The following is a 23,683-nucleotide window of genomic DNA, read 5'->3' on the forward strand; positions in this document are numbered from 1 at the left end:
TATACCACATTTTCTTTATCCTTTCATTCCTTGATGGACACTTAGGTTGATTCCATATCTTGGCTATTGTGAATAATGCAGCAATGAACATGAGAATGCAGATATCTCTTTAATATATTGATTTCATGTCCTTTGGACATATACCTAGTAGGAGGATTGCTGGATCATATGGTAGTTCTAATTTGAATTTTTTAAAGATCCTTTAAATGTCTATTTTAAAATGGAAACTTAAAAGCAGAGCCATTTAGCCTTCTCCATGGTTCTTTCACTTTTTATGCTCCCAACTTACAAATCTTGACTTGTACAAATGTTTGGCTTTCAATTCATTTAAGAAATGCAAGCTAAAGACAAACCTATTAATAACAATTACAATATAGCTAAAATAAATTGTCAAAGGATACACATTACAAAATATAAATACTGACATCAAAAGCATAAAATGGGGGGAGGGGTAGCAAAAATCTGTAGAATTGTATGTAATCAAAGTTAAATTGTTATTAGCTTGAAATAGGCTGTTTTAAGATGTTCTATGTAAGCCTTGCGGTAACCACAAAGCAAAAATCTTCAGTAGAACCACAAAACTAAAATGGAAAGGATTCATAAAACTACATAAAACCATCAAACCACAAAGAACAACAACAAAAGAGGAAGAGACAATATATCTACAAAACAACCAGAAAATAACTAATAAAATTGTAGTAGTAAGTCCTTATCCATCAATAATTACATTAAGCGTAAATGGATTGAATTCTCCAATGAAAAGACAGAGTGAGTGAATGGATTAAAAAATAAGACCCCGCTATATGTTGTTACCTACAAGAAACTCACCTCACTATTAAAGGCATACGTAAACTGAGAGTTAAGGGACAGAAAAAGATATTTTACACAAGCAGAAACCAAAAGAGAGCAGAAGTAGCTATACTTATACCAGACAACATAGATGTTAAGTCAAAAACTGTAAAAAAGAAACAAAGAAGTACATTATATAATGATAAAGGGACCAATTTATTGAAAAGATAACAATTGTAAATATGTATACACCCAACATTGGAGCACCTAAATATATAAAACAAATATTAAAGGATCTGAAGGAAGAGATAGATTATAATACAATAACAGTAGGGGGCTTTAATGTTCCATTTTCAACAATGAACAGATACTCCAGACAGAGAATTAATAAGAATAGATTGGACTTGAACAACACCTTAGACCAAATAAACCTACCAGACATATATAGAACATTCCACCCAATATATACTTGAGAATATATATTCTCAAGTGCACAGAGAACATTCTCCATGATAGATTACATGTTAAGGCATAAAACAAGCCTCAGCAAATTCAAGAAGGTTCAGATTATGTCAATTATCTTTTCTGACCACAATGGCATGAAACTAGAAATCAATAATGAGAGGAGTTTGTAAAAATTAACAAAAACACAGAAGTTAAACAACATTCTCTTCAACAACCAATGGGTCAATTAAATTAAAAGGGAAGCTTAAAAAATATCTTGAGACAAACAAAAATGGAAACACAACATACCCAAACCTATGGGATACAACAAAAACAGTTCCAAGAGGAAAAGTTATAGCAATAAATGCCTACATCAAAAAGAAGGAAGATCTTTAGTAAACAACCTAACATTATATCTCAAGGAACCAGAAAAAGAGGAACAAACTAAGCCAAAGTTAGCAGAAGGAAGAAAATAATAGCAAAAATAAAGGAAATAGAGACTAGAAAAAGAATATAAAAGATCACCTAAACTAAGAGTCGTTTTTTTTTTTTGAAAAGCTAAACAAAATTGACAAAACTTTAGCTAAACTAAAAAATGAAGAGTGAAGATTCAAATAAATCAAATCAGAAATGAAAGAGAAGACATTACAACTACCAAGTTTCCCCGAAAATAAGACAGGGTCTTATATTTACTTTTCCTTAAGAAGACACCCTAGGGCTTATTTTCAGGGGATGTGTTATTTTCCCCTCAAAGCCTCAGCTTGCAGCACGCACAGGATGGCCGGGACCTGACAGGGGGAGCCAACCTTGTTGGTGGGGCTACCTTCACCTTTCCGGTCACCTCTGGGATAGTAGCTGTCACGATGGGGCAGATGAAAAGGGCTGCTTGTCTTCTTTACCGCTCCCCAAGGAAATGCATGGGTTGTGCAGATTTGCTGCATAGCCATGTCCATCACTAGGTCTTATTTTGGGGTAGGGCTTATATTAGGCAAATGCTTAGAAATCCTGCTAGGGCTTATTTTATGGGTAGGTCTTATTTTCAGAAAAACACGGTAATAACACAAAAATACAAAGGATCATAAAATATTACTACGAATAACCTTACAGCAACAAACTGTCTAAGTTAGAAGAAATCAGTAAATTCCTAGACACATACAATCTACAAAGCCTGAATCATAAAGAAATAGAAAATCTGGAATGAGCTGTAGCAGCAGAGCCTCTGGCGGTGGGCGTGGTGACAGAGGCGATTAGAGCTGTGGGATCAGCATGTAGTGCATGAGGCCAGCTGCTGTGTGCTGGGCTCTGGGAGTCTAACCCTGTCAGCCAATGCAGGGCCAGGAGACCAGGGTAGGGGTAATGGGTGGGGGTTGGGAGGTGGGAGGGGGATAGCTGGTGACAACTGTGAAGCTGAGCGGTGTGAGCCCTACTTGCATGGCAGTGGCCCCTGCAGGGCCCCACAGCGCAGCTGTTGTCCTTGGCTTCTCCCAGCCCTGGCTGTAAATTTCATGTCACCCAGGAAATGCTGGGCCTGGCCCTAGTTTCACATCGCCCAAGCCTAGACAAAAGATGGAGCTGGCCCTGTGATACCTTGAGGCCACATTCTGGTTTTGCTGTGACTATTAAACTGCCGCAATAAAAGCTGGTGGGTTAGGATTTGGATTAGATTTTGTGTACATGCTGCCATATTCAGCTCACCCTGGTGCCAAACTAATTCTGCTGGTTCTAACTGGCGAGACTTGCCACTCCTTGCACAAAAGACGTCTTTCAAGTCCAATCTAGTTTGTGACTCCCAAAAGCATAATAAAACATGACATTGAGTTGGAGTGGCTTAAATCAGAGGACACAGCAAACATTTGTTAGGATTCTATAGGTGAAAGTTGTTTTACAAAGAAGTGCACTAATTTAGGTAGGGGAGAAAAAAAAAGAAATAGAAAATCTAAATAGACCAAAACTGAGTAAGGAGATTAAATCAGTAATAAAAAATCTGCAACAAAGAAAAGCCCGGGATCTCATGGCTTCATAGCTGAATTATACCAAACATATAAAAAAGAACTGGCCGGGCGCGGTGGCTCAAGCCTGTAATCCTAGCACTCTGGGAGGCCGAGGCGGGCGGATTGCTCGAGGTCAGGAGTTCGAAACCAGCCTGAGCAAGAGCAAGACCCCGTCTCTACTATAAATAGAAAGAAATTAATTGGCCAACTAATATATATATATATATAAAATTAGCCGGGCGTGGTGGCGCATGCCTGTAGTCCCAGCTACTCGGGAGGCTGAGGCAGCAGGATTGCTTGAGCCCAGGAGTTTGAGGTTGCTGTGAGCTAGGCTGACGCCATGGCACTCACTCTAGCCTGTGCAACAAAGCGAGACTCTGTCTCAAAAAAAAAAAAAAAAAAAAAAAAAAAGAACTAATACCAATCCTTCTCAAACTTTTCCAAAATATCAAAAAGGAGAGAATACTTCCAAACTCTTTTTTTTTTTACAAGGCCAGCATTATTCTGATACCAAAGCCAGACAAAAATATTATATTAAATAATAAAAGAAAATTACATGCCATTATCATTGATGAACATAGACGAAAATTCAGTAACAAAAGGATCATCTAGCATGATAAAATAGAATCTATCTGTGGGATATAAAAATGGCCCAACATACATAAATCAATAAATGTAATACATCACATCAAGAGAATGAAGGACAAAATATATGATCATCTCATTAGATACAGAAAAAGCATTTGACAAAATTCAACAACATTTCATAATAAAAACTCTCACCAAATTAGGCACAGAAGAAATGTACTTCAATACAATCAAGGCCATATATGAAGGGTCCACAGATAAAACTATATTTAATGATGAAAAATTAGAAGCCTTTCCTCTAAGATCTGAAACAAGACAAGGATGCCCACTCTTGTCATTTCTATTCAACATAGTATTAGAAATCCTTGCCAGAGCAGTTAGGCAAGGAAAAGAAATAAAAGACATCAAAATAGGAAACGATGAAGTAAAATTTTCAATATTTGCTGATGACATGATCTTATATATAAAAACCCTACCAAAAAAAGCTGTTAAACAGTAAAGTTTCAGGGTATAAAATCAACAATAAAAAGTTGGTAGTGATTTTATACACTAACAAAGAATGATCCAAAAAAGAAATAAAGAAAAAACACCATTTACAATAGCTAAAAAAGAAAAAAAAAAAAAAGCTTACAAAGAAATTTAACCAAGAAGGTGAAAAACCTTTGCACCAAAACTTATAAAATGTTGATGAAGGAAATTAAAGACACAAATAAATGGAAAGATATCCTATATGTTCATGGGTTGGAAGAATTAATATTGTTATTATGTCCATATTTCCCCAAATGATCTACAGAGTCAATGCAATTCCTTTCAAAATTACAACATAATTTTTCATAGAAATAGGGAAAAAAATCTTAAAACTCACATGGAACCACAAAAAACCAAGACAATCATGAACAAAAAGAATGAAGTCGGATATCACACTTCCTGCTTTCAAACTATACTACAAAACTACAGTAATTAAAACAGCATGATGTTGGCAAGAAAATAGTTACATTGACCAATTGAACAGAATAAAGGGCCCAGAAATAAATCCATACATGTATGGTCCATTGATTTTTGTCAAAGGTGTCAAGAATACACAATGAGAAAAGGATAGTCTCTTTAATAAATGATGTTGGGAAAACTGCATATCCACATACAGGATGAAATTGGATCCTTATCTCACACCATCTACAAAATTCAACTCAAAATGAATTAAAGACTTAAACGTAAGACCAGAATAAAAATGGTAAAACTACTTGAAGAAAGCCTAGGGGAAAAACTACATGACATTGGTCTGGGCAGTGATAATTTGTATTTGACCCCAAAATTGCAGGCAACAAAAACAAAAATAGAGAGATGTGATTACAACAAATTAAAAAGCTTCTGCATAGCAGAGGAAACAATGAACTGTGCAGAGGCTACAGATTGGGAAAAAATATTTGCACGCTCTATACTTGATGAGGGGTTAAAATCCAAAATATACAAGGAGTTTAAAAAACTCAATGACAAGAAAACAAAAAACCCAATTAAAAAATGGGCAAAGGACTTGCATAGACATTTTTCAAGAGAAGACATACAAATAGCCAATAGATATGTTAAAAATTCTCAACATTGCTAATAATTAAGGAAATACAAATTAAAATAACAATGAGTTATCATCTCACACTTGCCAGAATGGTTATTATCAAGAAGACAAAAGATAACAAGTGTTGGTGTGGATGTGGAGAAAATGGAACCTTTGTACACTGTTGGTGGGAATGTAAATTAGTACAACTATTATAGAAAACTGTATCAAAGTTCCTCAAATAAACTAAAAATAGAATTACCATGTGATCTAGCAATCCCATTTTTGGGTATTTACCCAAAAGGTTTGAAATCAGTTTGTTGAAGAGATGTCTGCACTCCCATGTTTATTGTAGCACTATTCTCAGTAGTCAAGTTATGGAATCAACCTAAGAATATATCAACAGATGAATGGATAAAGAAAATGTGGTATATATACACAATGGAATACTATTGAGCCTTAAAAGAGGAGGAAATTCTATCATTTATGACAACATGGATGAGGGTGGAGAACATTATGTTAAGTGAAATATACCAGACACAGAAAGACACATACCACATGTTCTCATCTACATGTGGAACCTAAAACAATCAGGCTCATGAAAGCAGAGATTAGAATGGTTATTACCGAGGCTAGGGAGTAGGGAGATTGGGGAGATGGTGGTCTAGGGTACAAAATCTCCATTAGGAGGAATATATTTTGTTTTGTTTTGAGTTCTATTGGTGGTATGGTGAATATAGTTAATAATGGAGTATTATACACTTCAAAATTGCTAAATTACTAAATTTTGAATTTCCTCACCACAAAAAATACTAAGTATTTGAAGTGATGGATCTGTTAACTAGCTAAATGTAATTATTCATATTGTATTTCTAAATCATAACATCACTTTGTACCCCATAAATTTATACAGTTATAAATTGTCATTTTAAAATTATGAAAAAGAAATGTAGGGCCAGGAATGGTGAATCAATGCCTATAATCCCAGTACTTTGAGAGGCTGAGGTAGGAAAATCACTTGGGGCCAAGTGTTCGAGACCAGCCTGGGCAACATAGGGAGGCCTGGTCTCTACAAAAAATAAAATAATTAGTTGGACATGGTGGCAGGTACCTATAGTTCCAGCTACTCAGGCGGCTAGGATGGGAGAATCACTTGAGTCCAGGAGTTCAAGTTGCAGTGAGCTATGACTGCTACTGCACTCCAACCTGGGCAATAGAGCGAAATCCTGTCTCTGGAAAAAAAAAAAAAAAGCAAGCTAAAATAATGCTCTTTATTTTTCTTTTTCAGGAAATAAGTTTATTCATTTTGGTGGGATTTACAGGAAGCTTTCAAATATTTTCAAGGTGAGAAGTTTTTTGGATTGTGTGTGGAAATCATTAAAATTATTATTTTTTAATTTTTAGTGTGGTCAGATTTTTACATTACCTACCACTTGAGTGAGTTTATCCCTCCAACATATTTTCTCTTTTCATATTTTTAGAAAAGACAATGATAACAAAAGGGTATTTTATTCTTATTCTTATTTTACTTTATTTTTTCCCTGTTAGGAAGAAACTTGAAGACTAAAAATACCTCAAGGTTTTTGTCCCAGTACCATGCTTTTACCTGTAATTCAGAAAATTATAGCAGACTTATACACCTCAGAGTACTATTTGATCTTTAAATTCAATCCTTATAAAACATTCTCTGGATTTTAAAGGTTGAGAGTTTTTAAAGAAAATAGATTTATAGGCACTTGAGACTTGAAAAAAAGCCAGCATTGTTTACCCACATCCTTGTTGGACTCTCCCTATCAGACCGATGGACAGAGGAAGGTCAGTTCACTTTAAGGAGCTATCAGAATGTGTGTTTAGGGTGTGCTAGGTAACAGGGATACAAAGAAGAGCAAGGTGGCACCAATAGTCTGCTGTGTGATTCAGATCTCGAGGCTGTCCATTGCAACACGAATGCACTAGGGCTCTGAGAGAGGCTGCTCAGGGTGATGTAGAAACACAGAGGATGGAAGGCCAAGCAGGCTTCCTCTGGTCAGCCTCCACATTTGTGGAGGGCCTCTGTTTTTCTCTGGGACACAAAGTAGACAAATAACAGTACATGCAGATTATCAAAGGGTCAAAGATACTCTGGTATTTGGATCATTGGTGTCATATAAATCTACAAATTAGCAAGGTTAGTTCTATAAAAGCACCGGAGACATGCATTACCAAATGGGATTCATTAATTTCAGAGTAACCTGACAGTCTTAAGATATGCAAGAATCACCTTGACTAGAGATACCTCCCAGCTTAGCACTGTGTTGAGAATCCAGAAATAAGGAGTCCTGGTTCCTCTATCTCTTGTAGAGCATTGTTTTAGCCAAAGATTCCTTAATTTCTTACAATTAACCTATGTGACCTTCTCTTAGTGATGTGGCCACAGCTGAGCGTTGTATGAGAGTCAACTCTCTATTCCCACATGTGCTTGCTTGATTAATTTATCACTCAAACAGATGCTAATAGTATGTGCTTTGTTTGAGTAGAACTGTTTAAGCTCAAATTGCCCCGCTTGGGTATGTGCTTGAGAAGTGGCTTAAATGAACAGAGGGACATTTAAATAAATTTCTGTCCAATTAGCCCACATCTCATAAGGTCTTATTCGAGCTTCTTGTCTCTCAGTGAAGAGTTTCTAGGTAACTCTCCAACTCATCATTTGGAATCCCTTCAAGGGCCATGATACCTTCCTCCTATATGTTCTCACCTGCCCTGGCAACTCTGAATGCTTCCTTATCTATATTTCCATGACACATTATATTGTATACATTTCTGTTATGAAATTTATCAAATCAGCTCTATTGTATTATTTGTTTATGCATTGGTGTCTCTGTCCTTCTATCAATAGTCAATGACCTATATTTTTTATTATTTCTACAACTCTAGTGTTTTCATAGTACATGGTATGTAATGGATGTTTAATAAATGTTAATCTCTAAGAAGTTGGCTCTTCCTCCCTATGATTTTATGTATTTAGGGATACTTGTAGTGTTTCTTAGGAAAAAAATGTTGAAGTAGTTTTTTTACTTAGGAAAAAAATTTTGAAGTAGTTTTTTTACTATCTTTGACTATTTTCACCATTTTTTGTGTCCCCTACCTGTATTTCTACCTGATTTATGATGGACAATTTGACACTGTAACAGTGCCTCCTCTCCAGTCAATTGCCAGTGGGACTCCTACGCCTCTTGGTCAGAATGCAATGGCTGTACCAAGACTCAGGTAGGACCCCACAAATCTTTGTATTTGATAAATTTATATGCAGAAATAGCTTAGCTATGCCTAAGATGGTATTAACCTTTGAATGTTCATTAATTAATGTTAATGTTTCCTGAAAATTGTTAGTAACTTTGAAGGGAGAAAAATGTGACTTGTTTAATAATTAATATTGTAATAAAGTAATTTCTACATTCATTTTTCTGTAAAGACTTTTCTAGATTTCACTTTGAGCTAGAAATATACACAGGCTAAAAGTTAAAGGCAACTCATTAATTCTTTTACTATTAAGGAAATAGGAATAACATGAAATAAAATCTGTAGATAATTTAACATTTGTTTTATATTCACTGGGTTCAACTTTTCTTCTCATTTCAAGCAAACACTAACAAATAGCAAAATCATTGCTTGGTTTTACTTCACAAAATTGTTGCTTGATTTTACTTCACGGCTGTGAAAAATAAAACATTTTGCAATGCTTTAAAATTTAATTCCTAAGTAATACAAATAAATGTTAGACTTGACCTGTATAGGTCAAGTACTACAGAGTACTTCTATAGTACTATATACTTCTATAGTACTTCTATAGTACTATATACTTCTATAGTACTATAGAGTACTTCTAAAAATGTCTGTTTTTTTCCTAATTATAAAATGTTCATTGAAGAAAATACAGAAAGGTATAAAGAAAGAAAGTACTACTCATAATTCTACAATTTAGGAGGAACAGATATATCAATGTTTTGGTATTTATTCTTTCAGCTTATTTTCCTTCTATGTGCTTATAATTAAAAAAAATAAGATTATTTGATCACAGTTTTATGTTTTACTATTCTAACCTAACATTACACTATCAGCATAATAACTTGTAACAACTTATTATATTCCACTATATGCATATACCTATCTTACTTACCTACTTTTTTGTTGTTTGATATTTAGGTTGTTTCCATTTTTGTTAGTATAAATTGAACTTTAAGAAACATTTTATACACAAATATTTGTCCTCTTTTCCCATAATTTTCTGAGGATAAATTCCTAGAAATACAATGTTCGTTATAAAGTGTCTGAACATTTGAATAGTTAAATATTTTTAAAGCAGTCCATTTTGGATAAAAATATATATTTAAAAATCATTTTTTAATTATGAAAATAACAACCACATTATAATATGAAGATAATTTCTGTTTTGAAGCATCAAGCATCATCATTATTATCATTTTCATCAAACATTTATTTAGTACCTACATGAGAGGTATTTTATTTATTTTATTTTATTTTATTTTTTGAGACAGAGTCTCACTCTGTTGCCCAGGCTAGAGTGCCGTGGCATCAGCCTAGCTCACAGCAACCTCAAACTCCTGGGCTCAAGCAATCCTACTGCCTCAGCCTCCTGAGTAGCTGGGACTACAGGCATGTGCCACCATGCCTGGCTAATTTTTTTCTATATATTTTTAGTTGGCCAATTAACTTCTTTCTATTTTTAGTAGAGACAGGGTCTCGCTCTTGCTCAGGCTGGTTTTGAACTCTTGACCTTGAGCAATCCACCCACCTTGGCCTCCCAGGGTGTTAGGATTATAGGTGTGAGCCACTGTGTCCAGCCAATGAGAGGTATTTTAAAACAAGTTACACAAATGAAGAATTTGTTTTCTAGCAAATGTAATAGATGACAACTCTGACTACAGGCAAAGAGGTACGTGAATAACAAGGCAAAAGCCAAAGAAACACCAAACATATAAAACATTTTTATAATTTAAAAACAGAAAGAACACTAAATAGAAGTAGAGAAATAGAGGCTATTTTTCATGTAAGTAATTTTTTCTTTGAGTGAAAGTCATGCAATGGATACATCCCTAGGTTATAAAAACAAAATTTTCATTTAGAAGGAGACAAGAGAAAATGAAAAAGGGTCACAAGATCCGAATCTGGCAGGTGAGAATGGGACTGCTGAGAGTGTGCAGCTGTGAAGGGCACCCTGCTAAGGGGGGAAGGAGAATGTTCCTTGTGCAAACAGCATGATCTGTGCAATGGAACCTCAGAAAAGAACACATTGATTAGCTACACATGACAGGCGTCTTCATCAAGTAAAAACAGAAACCAAAAATGTATTAAGAAACTTTACTGGGTTCCATTCTCCACTCACATTCATCTGTGGCTCCTCTGTTTAGACACAATGAAAGGCACCAGAGCCAGGCTCTGGCTGATGCCAACCTGCCCAGAGTTCAAACTATATCACTGTGACCCCTTGTCCCCAGGAATCCCCACTTCTAACCCAATTTAGGATGGACGAATAAATCTAACATTGGTGTGTACACTGACTCTTCCCTGTTGATCTTTGTTCAAGGTTTAGATCCTTGGGAAACTCAGATCAGGTTTGTTTTTATTAACGGAGAAGAGGCGAGGACACAAAGAACCTAAAAGATGTTCCTTTGATTGCCAGTGGGGAGGAAAATGATTCTGTAGATATTTCATTTTGTTTAAACATTAGATACATGTCTTCATATTGAATGAGGATTAAATAAACTTTAGGATAAATTAATTGTAAGTTTCTCATTTAGTTTGATCATTTCCTCAATTTTTCTGTACTGCTCTTTTCCCCCAAGAGGCTTGTTTTTCACATATTTTTCACTTCAGAGGTCAATGTTTTAGATTGTTTATTAAAATTCCATTGTATATGTCCAAATGAGGCCACATTCTGAGAAAAAAAAATTCCATTGTTGATGTAGCTTCACCTTTGAACTAGTTAGATTTCTATTTTGTAAATTTGATCTCCGTATTATATATTTTTCCCTGAATTGTTTTCCCTTGCCTTTCTTTCTGAAAAAGGATTAAGGTTCAGCTTAATTCAATTGCTACCACTTTTCTAATGGTTACCCTAACTCTGCTTCATCTTAACACCCCTCCAAGTACACTTACCCTCTCTCCTGCACAATTCATTTCATTTTTTCTAATTAGTTCTTGGTACAGCTTTGGCAAAAACATTAATCATTCTATGTTGTACTCTATTTGCTTATGTGTCTACCCAGGTACACTTGACTTTTTCAGGTTACTTTCTTAAGGATTCACTAAAAAAGTTTTCTTTTTGCTTTTAACCCTGGAAATAAATATATTGTTGGAAGCTCCTTGTAAATAATAATCCAACTGCCACTGAGCTCAAAGACAAGTGGGTCTGCAGACCCATTGATTTTGAGGTTTTACTTCTGTAGAACACCAGAACAATTTCCCAGACATTGTTTCTCAAATTGTATTAATTTCTCTCAGATTTTATTACTCTGATAAAGAAAACTGGAGCTACCTAAAAGAAAATCACTACATGCTTTGTGTTTAGACTCGCAGGAGGTCAGTTGCTGTGTATGGGCAGTACGGGGGCCAGCCTTGTACTGGGAGTGCTTTTGAAACACAGTCCTGTGAACCTACAAGAGGATGTCCAACAGAGGAGGGATGTGGAGAACGTTTCAGGTGTTTTTCAGGTAATATGTTTTTTTTTTTTTTTTTTTTTTTTGAGACAGAGTCTCGCTTTGTTGCCCAGGCTAGTGAGTGCCGTGGCGTCAGCCTAGCTCACAGCAACCTCAGACTCCTGGGCTCAAGCAATCCTCCTGCCTCAGCCTCCCAAGTAGCTGGGACTACAGGCATGTGCCACCATGCCCGGCTAATTTTTTTTATATATATTAGTTGGCCAATTAATTTCTTCCTATTTATAGTAGAAACGGGGTCTCACTCTTGCTCAGGCTGGTTTCGAACTCCTGACCTTGAGCAATCCGCCTGCCTCGGCCTCCCAGAGTGCTAGGATTACAGGCGTGAGCCACCGCGCCTGGCCCAGGTAATATGTTTGTTATAGGCTCAGCACGCAGACTGTAAATTCACATGCTATTTGTTTGACTTGCTTGATATATGTGTGTTAAATTTACTGAATTTATATTGACCTATAAATTAATTTCCTCCAAATATCAGCAGTGTTTTTGTGGATGTATTAATCACACACTTATCTATCATTCTTTTCAATGCAAGGGGAGACAACAGGTAAGAAAGATGAGAATACTCTTTGCCTCTTTGAATAGAACTCTGGCTCTTGACAGACCCAAACAATTCTTGACAGTGCATTTTTGGTAAAGATGCAGAGTGATTCTGGTATGTACATTAAGATTGGGCAAAAACAATGTGGCTGCCCCAATTATTATGTTTACAAGAAAAGTAGCTCTAATTAGCAAATCAAGGAGCAATATCAGTCACTGCTATGTATAGGGTGATCAAAACATTGAAAATTTTGGCATTGAATATTACTTTACCTATTATCTATGTTGCATTTATGTAGCCAGATTAATTCAACAACTTTTAGTAAACACTTATTATTCTTGTCATGTTCTGAATATAGTGATGATAGTTGTGGATATGAAAATGGAACACATAGTCTCTTCCCTCAAAAATATTAGTGCTAAAGTTTGGCTGGGTCTGGTGGCTTACGCCTGTAATCCTAGCACTCTGGGAGGCTGAGGCAGGAGGATTGCTTGAGGCCAGGAGTTCGAGACCAGCCTGAGCAAAAGCGAGACTCTGTCTTTACAAAAAATAGAAAAAATTAGCGAGGCGTGGTGGTATGTGCCTGTAGTCCCAGCTACTTGGGAGGCTGAGGCAGGAGAATGGCTTGAGCCTAGAAGTTTGAGGTTGCTGTGAGCTGTGATGGTACCACTGCACACTAGCAGGGGTGACAGAGCAAGACTCTGTCTCAAAAAAAAAAAAATTAAACATAATGAGTGAGATGTGCAACATTTGGGGGATGGTCACACTTGAAGCTCTGACTCGAGGGGAGAAGGGGGCATGGGCAATGGGCAATACCCTTAACATTTGTACCCCCATAATATGCTGAAATAAGAAAAATATTAAAGCTTTAATGGCAGAATAGTACATAAACAATCCTCGTGTTAGAAGTGCTCCTCAATGATACCTGTCAAACTCCTATTTTACTTTCAAAAATCCAAATCAGATGATATTTCCTTCAGGAAACCTTTCCCAAATTCCAAGCTGATAGAACTAATTTATAAATCACTGTGTATATTATACCATTTGTAATCTGAATTATTGGTTGGCCTGGATATCTCTCTTGGTAGACTCTGAACTCTGATGATGTGAATTATATTTCTTTCATTTTGCTATATTTAGTGCCTAGTACATACATAATAAACTCTCAAGAAATGTTTGTTGCATTGAATTGAGTAACAGTATCATGGGGTACACGCTATACTATGAAGACAGTTGTGTACAAAACATAAGGACACAGAGGAATAACATACATCATGGCCTGTGCGGTAGGGATGGATTTCAAGAGGAGATAATGTCTAATTTGATTCTTGAAGGACAAGTAGGAGATAGGTAGGGAAAACCCTTTTAGACACAGAAAATTGTAAAACAAAGCATTGGAGATGACAGAAAGCCTGGCCTTTTGTAGATGTAGGTGGTCCAATATGAGCAGCGTATAGGAAGCTAGTAGGAGAATGGCTGGAGATGATGTTGGAGAAGTAGGCAGGGTAGGTTTCCTGGTACCATCCAGCACTTCCTTGATATTTTGGGCTTAAGTCTAGCATAATAATTATGTTGCTGAGTTATAATGATCTATGTCTTCATAGTCTTTCCCATTAGATTGTAAAGTACATGACAAGTCTGGTAAAGATCATTTGTATTCATGTTCATACCCCAATACTTGAAGAGTGTCTTGCACAGAATAGCTGCTAAGGAGATGTTGAGTTTTAACCTTTTGACCGAGTTCCTGTGCTCTTAAAGCTTACAAATCTAAATCACCAAGAAAAGTTCAGCTTTATCATCTTAATTAGTGATTACAGAAAAATAAATAGAGAATTGAAGGGCAGGAGGTCAATCTTCCCAGTAGTTGGCATTTTAGGATTTAGATAAACCACTTGATGATTATGGGGGAGAGCCTAAAATTTTGAATTCAGGTCCTATTTTCAATTTTGTGTCTGCCAGAGTTAAGAATCATTTCCATGTGCTCCAAAGTGGAGACCAAAATCATCACTGGTCCTTTCCTAGATACTCTGAGGATTTATCTCTAATTTACAGAAGAGTAAATTTGAGGGCAGTGTTGGGGGTGGCAGGTAAAGCCTTTTCCATCCTGAGTGGTGATTCCCTTCTTCCTTTTTCTTATGTGCATGGGTTTCCCCTGTGTTCAGGTCAGTGCATCAGCCGATCATTGGTTTGCAATGGGGATTCCGACTGTGAAGAAGACAGCGCTGATGAAGACAGATGTGAGGACTCAGAAAGGAAACCCTCCTGTGATGTAGAAAAACCCCCTCCTAATGTAGAACTTACTGGAAATGGGTAAGGTGCTGGGCAGCCTTCTGAGTACATCAGTGGGCTTTAGTTTTTAATTTAGTTTTGTTTTAACTTATGGCTTGAGGAGTCTAATAACAAATAGACTAATAGCCAAGGCTTCTCATTGGCTGAGAGCTCTTTTCCACATCCTGAAACAACTTTGTTTTTATTCACACATGTATACTCGTTGATACATGTGGTAAGATGTAGAGTGACCCATTGTCCTGGTATGGTCCTGGTTTTAGCACTAAAATTCCCTCAGTCTCAGGGAAACCTGGACAGTAGGTCACTCTATGGGGTGTGTGCGGGTGAAGGGGGGTGGAGAGAAAGAGGAAGAAAGAGAGAAAGCTAAATTAATAATGTGGGGCTACTCAAGAGTATGAAGAGACAAGAGACTGAGAACAGGTGAAAAGAGAGAAACGAGTGTGTTGTAATACCCAGGCTGAAAAATAATTGCCTAAACTTGCTGGGAATATTTATTTTCAAGTGAAGTTGGGAAGATCCTGTTTGCTGCTTCAAAAAGAATTCTAAGGACTTTTAGGGATCATCTGACCAAAGTTAAGGTTTCAAGTCTTTAAAATAATCTATTTTAGAGTGATAGACATGATTCTTCTATAATATTTTAAAATTTATTAACAGAGAAATAGGATAAAATTAATTTAAAGAGTATACTATTCAGCATGCTAAGAGGCAATTGGTTGAAATTTATTGTAGAGCACTCTCTCTCCTAAGGAATAACCTTAGTTGTATTGTTTTTATCTATGGGTTCAATTCAAAGCCAGCTGTTGCCATAGGTACAACAAAGCTGCATGTTTGCTAAATATGTTCTAGGCTGAAAGGATGTTGGATTTTCTGAGCTATTAGTTTTAGCTATTACACCAAACAGGAGAAGCTGGATAACATATGGTGTGCATTAAGATGCTGTTCTCTTTATTTGAGCTCTCTCAGAAAAGTGCTTAGCTGTAATGCATTTTAAGAATTTCTAGAGTTCTCTAATCATGTTTCTTTTTTTCCCCAAGCAAGTGCTATTTCTGATTTTTAAATGCCTTTTCTTTCCTCCTCCTGTTCCTCCTTCTATCAGTTACAATGCCCTCACTGGCCAGTTTAGAAACAGAGTCATCAATACCAAAAGTTTTGGTGGTCAATGCAGAAAGGTGTTTAGTGGGGATGGAAGGGATTTCTACAGACTGAGTGGAAATGTCCTCTCCTACACATTCCAGGTACTTGATTACATTGATGTTACTGATTTCTAATATGTGAATTGTCAGAGATCATGATTTATATGATGTTGACTTTTTGATACTTGTTGAGAATTTACTTATGGCCTAATATGTGGTCAGTTTTTATAAATGTTTTATGTGGACTTGAAAAAATACATGTTCTTTAGCTCTTCAGTGAAGGGCAGTGATACTTTCAACTTGTGTTGAAAGTCATTGTGTCATTCAATGATACTTTTTTGTACTTGTGTCATTTAAGCTGGCATATCCTTATGCCTCATTTTCAATTCCATGTTCTATGTGGGTCCGAGACCCTATTGTCTGTCCCTGTATGGGTGTTAAAATTCAAGGCTGTGACCATGACTGGTGATGATAATCTCCTTATACTGCCAGAGTGTCAGCTTATTTAAAATTTTTTTTTATTTTAAAATCGTGAAATATTTCATATATACCAAAGAATGCAGATAATGTATATGTGCAGTTTGAAGAAAGCTAATAAAACAAATGCCCTTATGTGCCCACCATCTGCCTTAAGAAATAGAATATTGCTGGTGACTTAAAGGCTCCTCTGTGTTTCTCTCTGGTCATATCCAAACCCACTGCCCCCAGCCCAGGCAAACACTATCTTATATTTTGTATTAATCATTTCCTCATTTTTTGGTAAACATTTATTCTATATATGTCTTTGTCTCTAAATAGAAATTTGTGATTTAGTTTTGCCTTTTGCTATTTATATAAATAGAACCATGAAGTATATATTCTATCACTTATTTTTGCACTCAAAATTATGGTTTTGAGATTTATTTATGCTATTTCAGGTGGCATTTTTGTTGCTGTTCTCAATTTTTTCTTACAAAAATGCCTTGAACATCCTTGTGCATGAGTCCCATACAAATGAGCTAGAGTTTCTCTAGGGTGTACAGCTGGAACTCAAATTGCTGCTTTGTAGAATATGTATATGGTAGACTTTACTAAGTTAAGTTTCCAAAATGGCTGGATCAATTTATACCCCCACTAGCAGTGTGGAAGAGTGGCCTCTACTTCACATTCTTGCCAATGTTGGTATTTCCTGACTTTTTAATTTTGCTTGTGATCTCCTCTGGTTCTAGGCTTGTGTTTCCTGAATGCTATTTCTGTTGTACCCATCTAAACTCATCATAAGAGTTATGGCTTTAGGAGACTTTACTGAAGATTTGAGGGGAAGATAGAGGAGGGGGTTCTATTGCTGTAGTGCACACATATTCAAGCAATAACGGTTGGCATCCTCCATCTTAAAATATCCTTCCACAGCCTCAACATCATGAGGTTTCTGGCCTCATCCTGTTCTAGCCTCTTTCTTGAGCTCCTCTTCCAAGATCCCCTCTCACATTCCTTCTCCTTCCTTTATCCTAGAACTCCCAAAAGATTCAATTCAGCTTTCTTTATCGATTACTTTTAAATTTATAAACCAAGCTGTTAGGATGTTCAGACAAAAGGGCCTTTTGCTTACCCAAATTAATCCTCTCCAGAAAGCAGCTTTGATTTTTTATTTTATTTTATTTTATTTTATTTTTTGAGACAGAGTCTCGCTTTCTTGCCTAGGCTAGAGTGAGTGTCGTGGCGTCAGCCTAGCTCACAGCAACCTCAAACTCCTGGGCTCAAGTGATCCTCCTGCCTCAGCCTCCTGAGTAGCTAGGACTACAGGCTAATTTATATATATATTAGTTGGCCAATTAATTTCTTCCTATTTTTATAGTAGAGACGGGTTCTCACTCAGGCTGGTTTCAAACTCCTGACCTTGAGTAATCCGCCCACCTTGGCCTCCCAGAGTGCTAGAGCTTTGATTATAAATAGCAATCTCACCTTCCTCCAACTTGCAATAGAATAAATTAGTTACACTTAAGAGTTATTGAATAGTAAATATGAAGAGTAAAGCAGATCTGAAAAATAGTGATAGCAATCCATATTTTAATATCTACTGTGGTATTTGCATTATTTTAGGAGATTAGCATAGGATTAATCTTTACAACAGCCTTGAAAGGTAAGTAATATCTTACTATTTTATATATGTAGAAATCAGGACTCAAAGGATTTCATCTGACTTACTATAAGTCACCAAATTAATAAGTAGTAGAACTTGGATCCAGTCTGTCAGGTTTCACAGCCCTTTATTTTTCTATTACCCTTTGCTCTCCCCATGTATTGCATTTAATTTCTTTTTCAGCTCTAAATTTAACATGATGCATAAGAAGTATTGTAACTTAACTTTTGGCCAGAAGGGAAAATGGAAGGTAGGTGTATGCAGATAATTTTTTTCTCCCTCTATTCCAAGGAGGATGTGTTGCTAATTCTTTCGTGATTATAATGGGGAGAATTGAATGTATATATCCTTGAAGGGCCAAATTTGGAAAGTCACAGAGCAGAGAAAACAACAAGGAAGAGCATTTCTGACTTAGCTGGAAGGTAGACATGCGGAAAGTCTACACTTCTGAGGAAGAGGAATAATTTAATAATGGGGTGATCCCGACAATCATTTTCCTCAGCAGGACTTGGTTTTTGGATTGACATCTGAAGTGCCTTCCCAGTCACTGAATGTGAAGGTGTTTGTCAGAGTAGAGAAAAATTATAGTCTGTTATCGAGTGAGGAACAGAGACGTTGTGACATCCCAGTCTGAGAAAAGCGAGGTGGAAGCAACAGGCAGCGAGTCAGTCATCTAAGTGCTAACCCCAGAGGTGGACATAGAGGAAGTTCAAATAAGTTGACCCAGGGACCACTGGGTATTCAGTTATATATGAGGTGGAAGATGACTTTTAGCTTATGAATATTAATAAATAAGCATAAAACAGAATCAGTCAATCTCTCATAAACTCTGTTTTGGTTTTCAACATCATGGTTTATCCAGGCTAACCTGGTTTCTTATTGAGTAAGCCACTTACTTTGATGCTATGCACATTGTCTGTTTACTTATACTTTTTATACAACAAGGAAAGCTTTTGAAACCTAAGCACATTCCTGCTCTGTGGTTGCTTGGGAAGGTGCCAGTTTAGTTCAGCTTCAGAGATAGCTGAAAGACTGTTGTGTTTGTTCTCAGCATATGATGAGTTGCAGAGGGGAATGAATTAAAGATCAAGTTGGGGAAACTTCATGGATTCTCCTATATTTGGTCTTGAATGTACTTCATTATATATTTTTAAGAGCGATCCTAGATGCATATCAAATGAAAAACAAAAACATATTCTAAAGGAAATTTTAACTAATACTGAATTATTGGAGCCTCTGCTTCTTGTTGGTATGAGGACTAGATACCAAAGATTTCTAAAGCTACTTTGTTAACCAGGAATAATTGGGATGATGATAAAAATAGCTCAAGAGTAAGAGCCCTTTATATACGAAGCACTGTTCCAAGAGCTTTGCATGGATCTTTTTTTCTTATAATAACCCAAAGAGGTAGGTACTATCATCTCATTTTACAGATCCCAAAACTGAAGTAAAGAAATGTTAAATAGCTTATTTGTGATCACAGAAGTGATAGATGGCAAACATAGGATTTGAACCCTAGAAGCCTGGCTCCAAAGTCCTGTCTTAGCAGCACACTATACTTATGGGAGACATATAAATAAAATATGTGTATGTATATACAGTAAATATCTCTATCTACCTTTAGCTCTATCTCTGTATATATCTCTATCATCTCTCTATATAGAGAGAGGAGTGAGGGAGAGGGAGAGAGAGAGACAATGAAGAAACAAGAGGGCTAGAGGGGCACTTCTGAATAACTGAACGAAGTCCAAACTGGCTGGATTACAGAGTGAAGTATGAGTTATAAGAAATGTGTTTATGAGTGATCAATAAATTTTAAAAAAAGTAGAAAAGACTTTTTTTTGTCAGTTAAGTGGTTGATTTAAAAAGAGCCATTGGAGAGTTTAAGAATAAAAGTTTGTCTGGGTGCAGTGGCTCATACCTGTAATCCTAGTACTTTAGGAGGTCGAGGTGGGAGAATGGCTTGAGGACAGGAGTTTGAGACCAGCCTGAGCAACATAGTGAGAACCATTTTCTACAAAAATTAGAAAAATTACTTGGGCATGGTGGTGTGTGCCAATAGCCCCAGCTACCTAGGAGGCTGAAGCAGGAGGATTGCTTGAGACCAGGAATTTGAGGCTGCAGTCAGTGAGCTATGATGACAGCACTGCACTGTAGCCTGGGTGACAGAGTGAGATGCTATCTCAAAACAAACAAACAAACAAAAAAACTGAAAGAAAGAAAGAAAAAGAAGGGAATTCTAGAATTCTATGATACCATTCCTGTGGGCAGTAAAGAATGACTTGGATAGTGGCAGACCTAAGGAGAGAAATTTACTTAGAAAGTTGTGATAACCCCAGGAGCCATGATAATGACATAGGGAAACTTGGCAAATGATTGAACTGGGGGGATGATGGAGAGTGAGCAGTCAGGTACATGAATGGCTTTCTGACTTGGACCAGTGGCCAGATGAAATACACTGATATGGATAAAGGCTGTAGGGAAAGGCAAGTTCAGTTTAGGTACTTACGGGTTGTACAAGTGCTCGGGAGAAAGCTGGGCTGGAGATATGCATTTGGTGGTTATTAGTACATGATCGGTAATGGGAAATGGTGTAGAAGAGTGATATAACAGAGGGAGATGCCTTAAAGGAGTCTTAGAAGGTGCATCCAGAGAGAAAAGAAGAAAACCATGGAGCCAGCAGAAGTGAGAAGTGTTTCCAAAAAGAGAGAGCACTAACAGTGCTGAATGATGCTGGGAGAAGTATTCCCCATCTGGTGAAATAAGAGAGATGCTGGCAACCTTATTGGAAGTCAGAACATTGTAGGTGGAAGAGTGAATGGGAGGTGAGGAATTTAAGATAATTAATTATAGTTAACTCATTTAAGGTGGTGAGATGGGAAAGCAGGAAATTTGCTGGAAAAGGAGTGTATATTAACAGGAAAAGTCTTTCTTTTTTTAGTTGGTTGGGTTAGAATATGTGTAAGTGTTGGTAGAAAGGAGCCACTAGAGAAAGAAAAATTGAAGTGATAGGAGAGGGTACCCTCAATCAATTTAATCCATCCTTTGAAGAGATTGGAGGGAATGCAGCACAGAGAAGAGACAGAGAATTTAGCCTAAGACAGAAGGGATACCTACGGAGGAGAAGGGAATAAATGTTAGTAAGTTTATAGATTTGTTAGCCAGCAGAGGTCTCTGTCTGAAGGTGGGAGTGTTTGTAAAGAAGAGGTAAGATCATCTTCTGACAGTGAAGGAAGTGGCTGAGAACTGGGGAATTGAGTTTTGAAAAGTTTTCAAAATTTTGCAGAATTTTAAAGTAGCTATTGTAGAGAATGGGAGGGAGAAAGAAAACTGACCAGAGAAATACAAAACTGCTGGAAGGGGTGGTATTGAGGATCCCACTGAGGATGAAAATCATGATTGGATCTATAGTGGCACCATTCTACACAGTTATGTGATTTTTCTATAGTAGTGCTAGGCATCTTGGCCGCAAGCATTAATTCGGATGGGGTTTTTGCCAGGCAAACACGATAGCAGGACATCTAAGCAAGGGAGTTAAGTGCACTTGCAAGAGAATGGTTGAAGTTGTGAACTATGAAGCCTAAGGGAGGAAGTAAAAAATTGAAAGTACTGATAGAAAGAAAGAGGGAGGGTAAGTTGAAGAACATGTTTCTATGAAGTTAAATAATGTGGCAATAAAAATATGAGCGTTAGAAGAATAAGAGATATGAGAGTGTAGGATGTTTGAATTTGTGATTTCAGAGGAAGGATCAGTGTGGGATAATCCAGGATCTAAGCTGGAAGGAGGAGAGTATTAATTCAAGAAAATTTGATAAAAATCATACTATCTTGATGATTCTGCAGCTTTGTGTAAGGTAGATAGGAGTGAGGAGAGGTTGAGCTAAAGCAGCGAAGAGGCATAGTTGTATAAAACAGGAACCAAGTATTTGAATTGTAGATCTAAAGATAAGGGAAAATAGGCTAATTTTTTCCACATTGAAAGAGAGATACCTTTTCTCAAATGAAATAAAAAATTAGATTTTGTGTTTATCTAAAATCAAATAGTATTGAGACCCTATCTATTGACTGTAGAAATTTCTAATAGCACTTTGAACATTGCCTCCTTATTTAACAAACTAATTTCATAATGTAATAAAAATAATGCTCTAATAGAAGGTCTGATTAAATCTATCTTTTCTTATCCTCTTATCTTTCTTATCTTTTTTAGCATGCATGCCTAATTCTCGACATGGGGTAGTAATAAAAGTCATATCATATTTTCCAGCATTTTCATACATCTCTTTATAGTCTTTTTTGATCAGGCATATACTTGCATGCTTGTAGTTAACAGGATTTTCACACTTTTAACCCCTTTCTCATTTAATGTGACAACATGAATATTTTGTCTTCACAAGCATCATTTAGGATGACTGCATAATACTGTCATTTTTCTTTCATTTTAGTTCTTTTAAAAAGTGTATCATTTCCATCCTTTCAATTTTCTCCATGCTTATTTATGCTTTGATCTCAAACACAAATGTGTATGTATATATAATAAAAACACAAATGCTCATGGAAGGAGAGTTCCCAATGTGAATATTTATACAGAACAGACACTATGAGAGAGAGTCTTCTTGCATGTTTTGTTTTATTCCCACAAGGACTGACATTTTTAAAAATTAGTTGCCTATAATTTTGAGAGATTTTTACATAAGATTCAGATTTATCTCTTGAAAAAAAATCAGGCAATCTATCAATCCTACAACCTGAGTTACATATGGTGACCGTCTGATGGATTTGTGAATTGTCCCTTTTAGACAGAATATGTGCTCACTTTTTTATCACCATGCCTTCCACTGGATGTTTGTAACATTTATATTACTTGCCAGCCCCCAGTGGGCATTTCATTTTGACACTTGATCTAGAGTAAAAGAAAAGATAAATGAATGTTTTTCTCTTCTATGAAAGCTGGAGCTGTCACTTCTCAGTTAGCCACATGTGACTAATCTGTTGTCTGCTTTAAAATTCTTTTGGGATAGACTTTTACCACCTAGCACAGGAAAAAAAATTCCAATTTTAGCATTTGTTCAAGTCAAACAGAATGAGAAAGTTAAATTCATTACAGGATCACATAGAGCAGCTATCCCCAACCCTTTTGGCACCAGGGACCGGTTTCGTGGAAGACAATTTTTCCATGGGAGGCAGGCGGAGCTCAGGTGGTGATGCAAGTGATGGGGAGGGAGCTGCTGTAAGTACAGATGAAGCTTCCCTCGCTCGCCCACCACTCACCTCCTGCCATGTGGGCACCCCCACCCAGTTCCTAAGTTTCATGGAAGACAATTTTCCCACAGACAGGGGTGTGGGGGTTGGGGGTGGTGGAGAGCTGCAGCCGGGTCCCTAACAGGCCACAGACCATTATCAGTTTGCCGCCAGGGGGTTGGGGACTGCAGACATAGAGCATTCCAAAACAAAGATCAAAAGATCTAGTTGCTTCATATCACCTACTGGCAACTCTGTTTCCCTTTATTAGATGAAAAATCAAGAGCTA

At 36.7% G+C, this 23,683-nt stretch overlaps 1 protein-coding gene across 1 annotated transcript in view; it reads left to right on the top strand.

The window, feature by feature from the left end:
• C7 (complement C7) overlaps positions 1-23,683 on the top strand; it is a 58,053-nt gene that overhangs the window by 5,615 nt on the left and 28,755 nt on the right. Inside the window, exons 2-6 of the mRNA XM_012777782.3 lie at positions 6,650-6,705; positions 8,532-8,607; positions 11,930-12,071; positions 14,778-14,925; positions 16,001-16,139. Coding sequence (XP_012633236.2) covers positions 6,650-6,705; positions 8,532-8,607; positions 11,930-12,071; positions 14,778-14,925; positions 16,001-16,139 — 561 coding nt within the window. The remainder of the gene's footprint in view (positions 1-6,649; positions 6,706-8,531; positions 8,608-11,929; positions 12,072-14,777; positions 14,926-16,000; positions 16,140-23,683) is intronic.

The sequence above is a fragment of the Microcebus murinus genome, chromosome 11 (genome assembly GCF_040939455.1).
Source record: "Microcebus murinus isolate Inina chromosome 11, M.murinus_Inina_mat1.0, whole genome shotgun sequence".
In the NCBI taxonomy this organism is placed as follows: Eukaryota; Metazoa; Chordata; class Mammalia; order Primates; family Cheirogaleidae; genus Microcebus; species Microcebus murinus.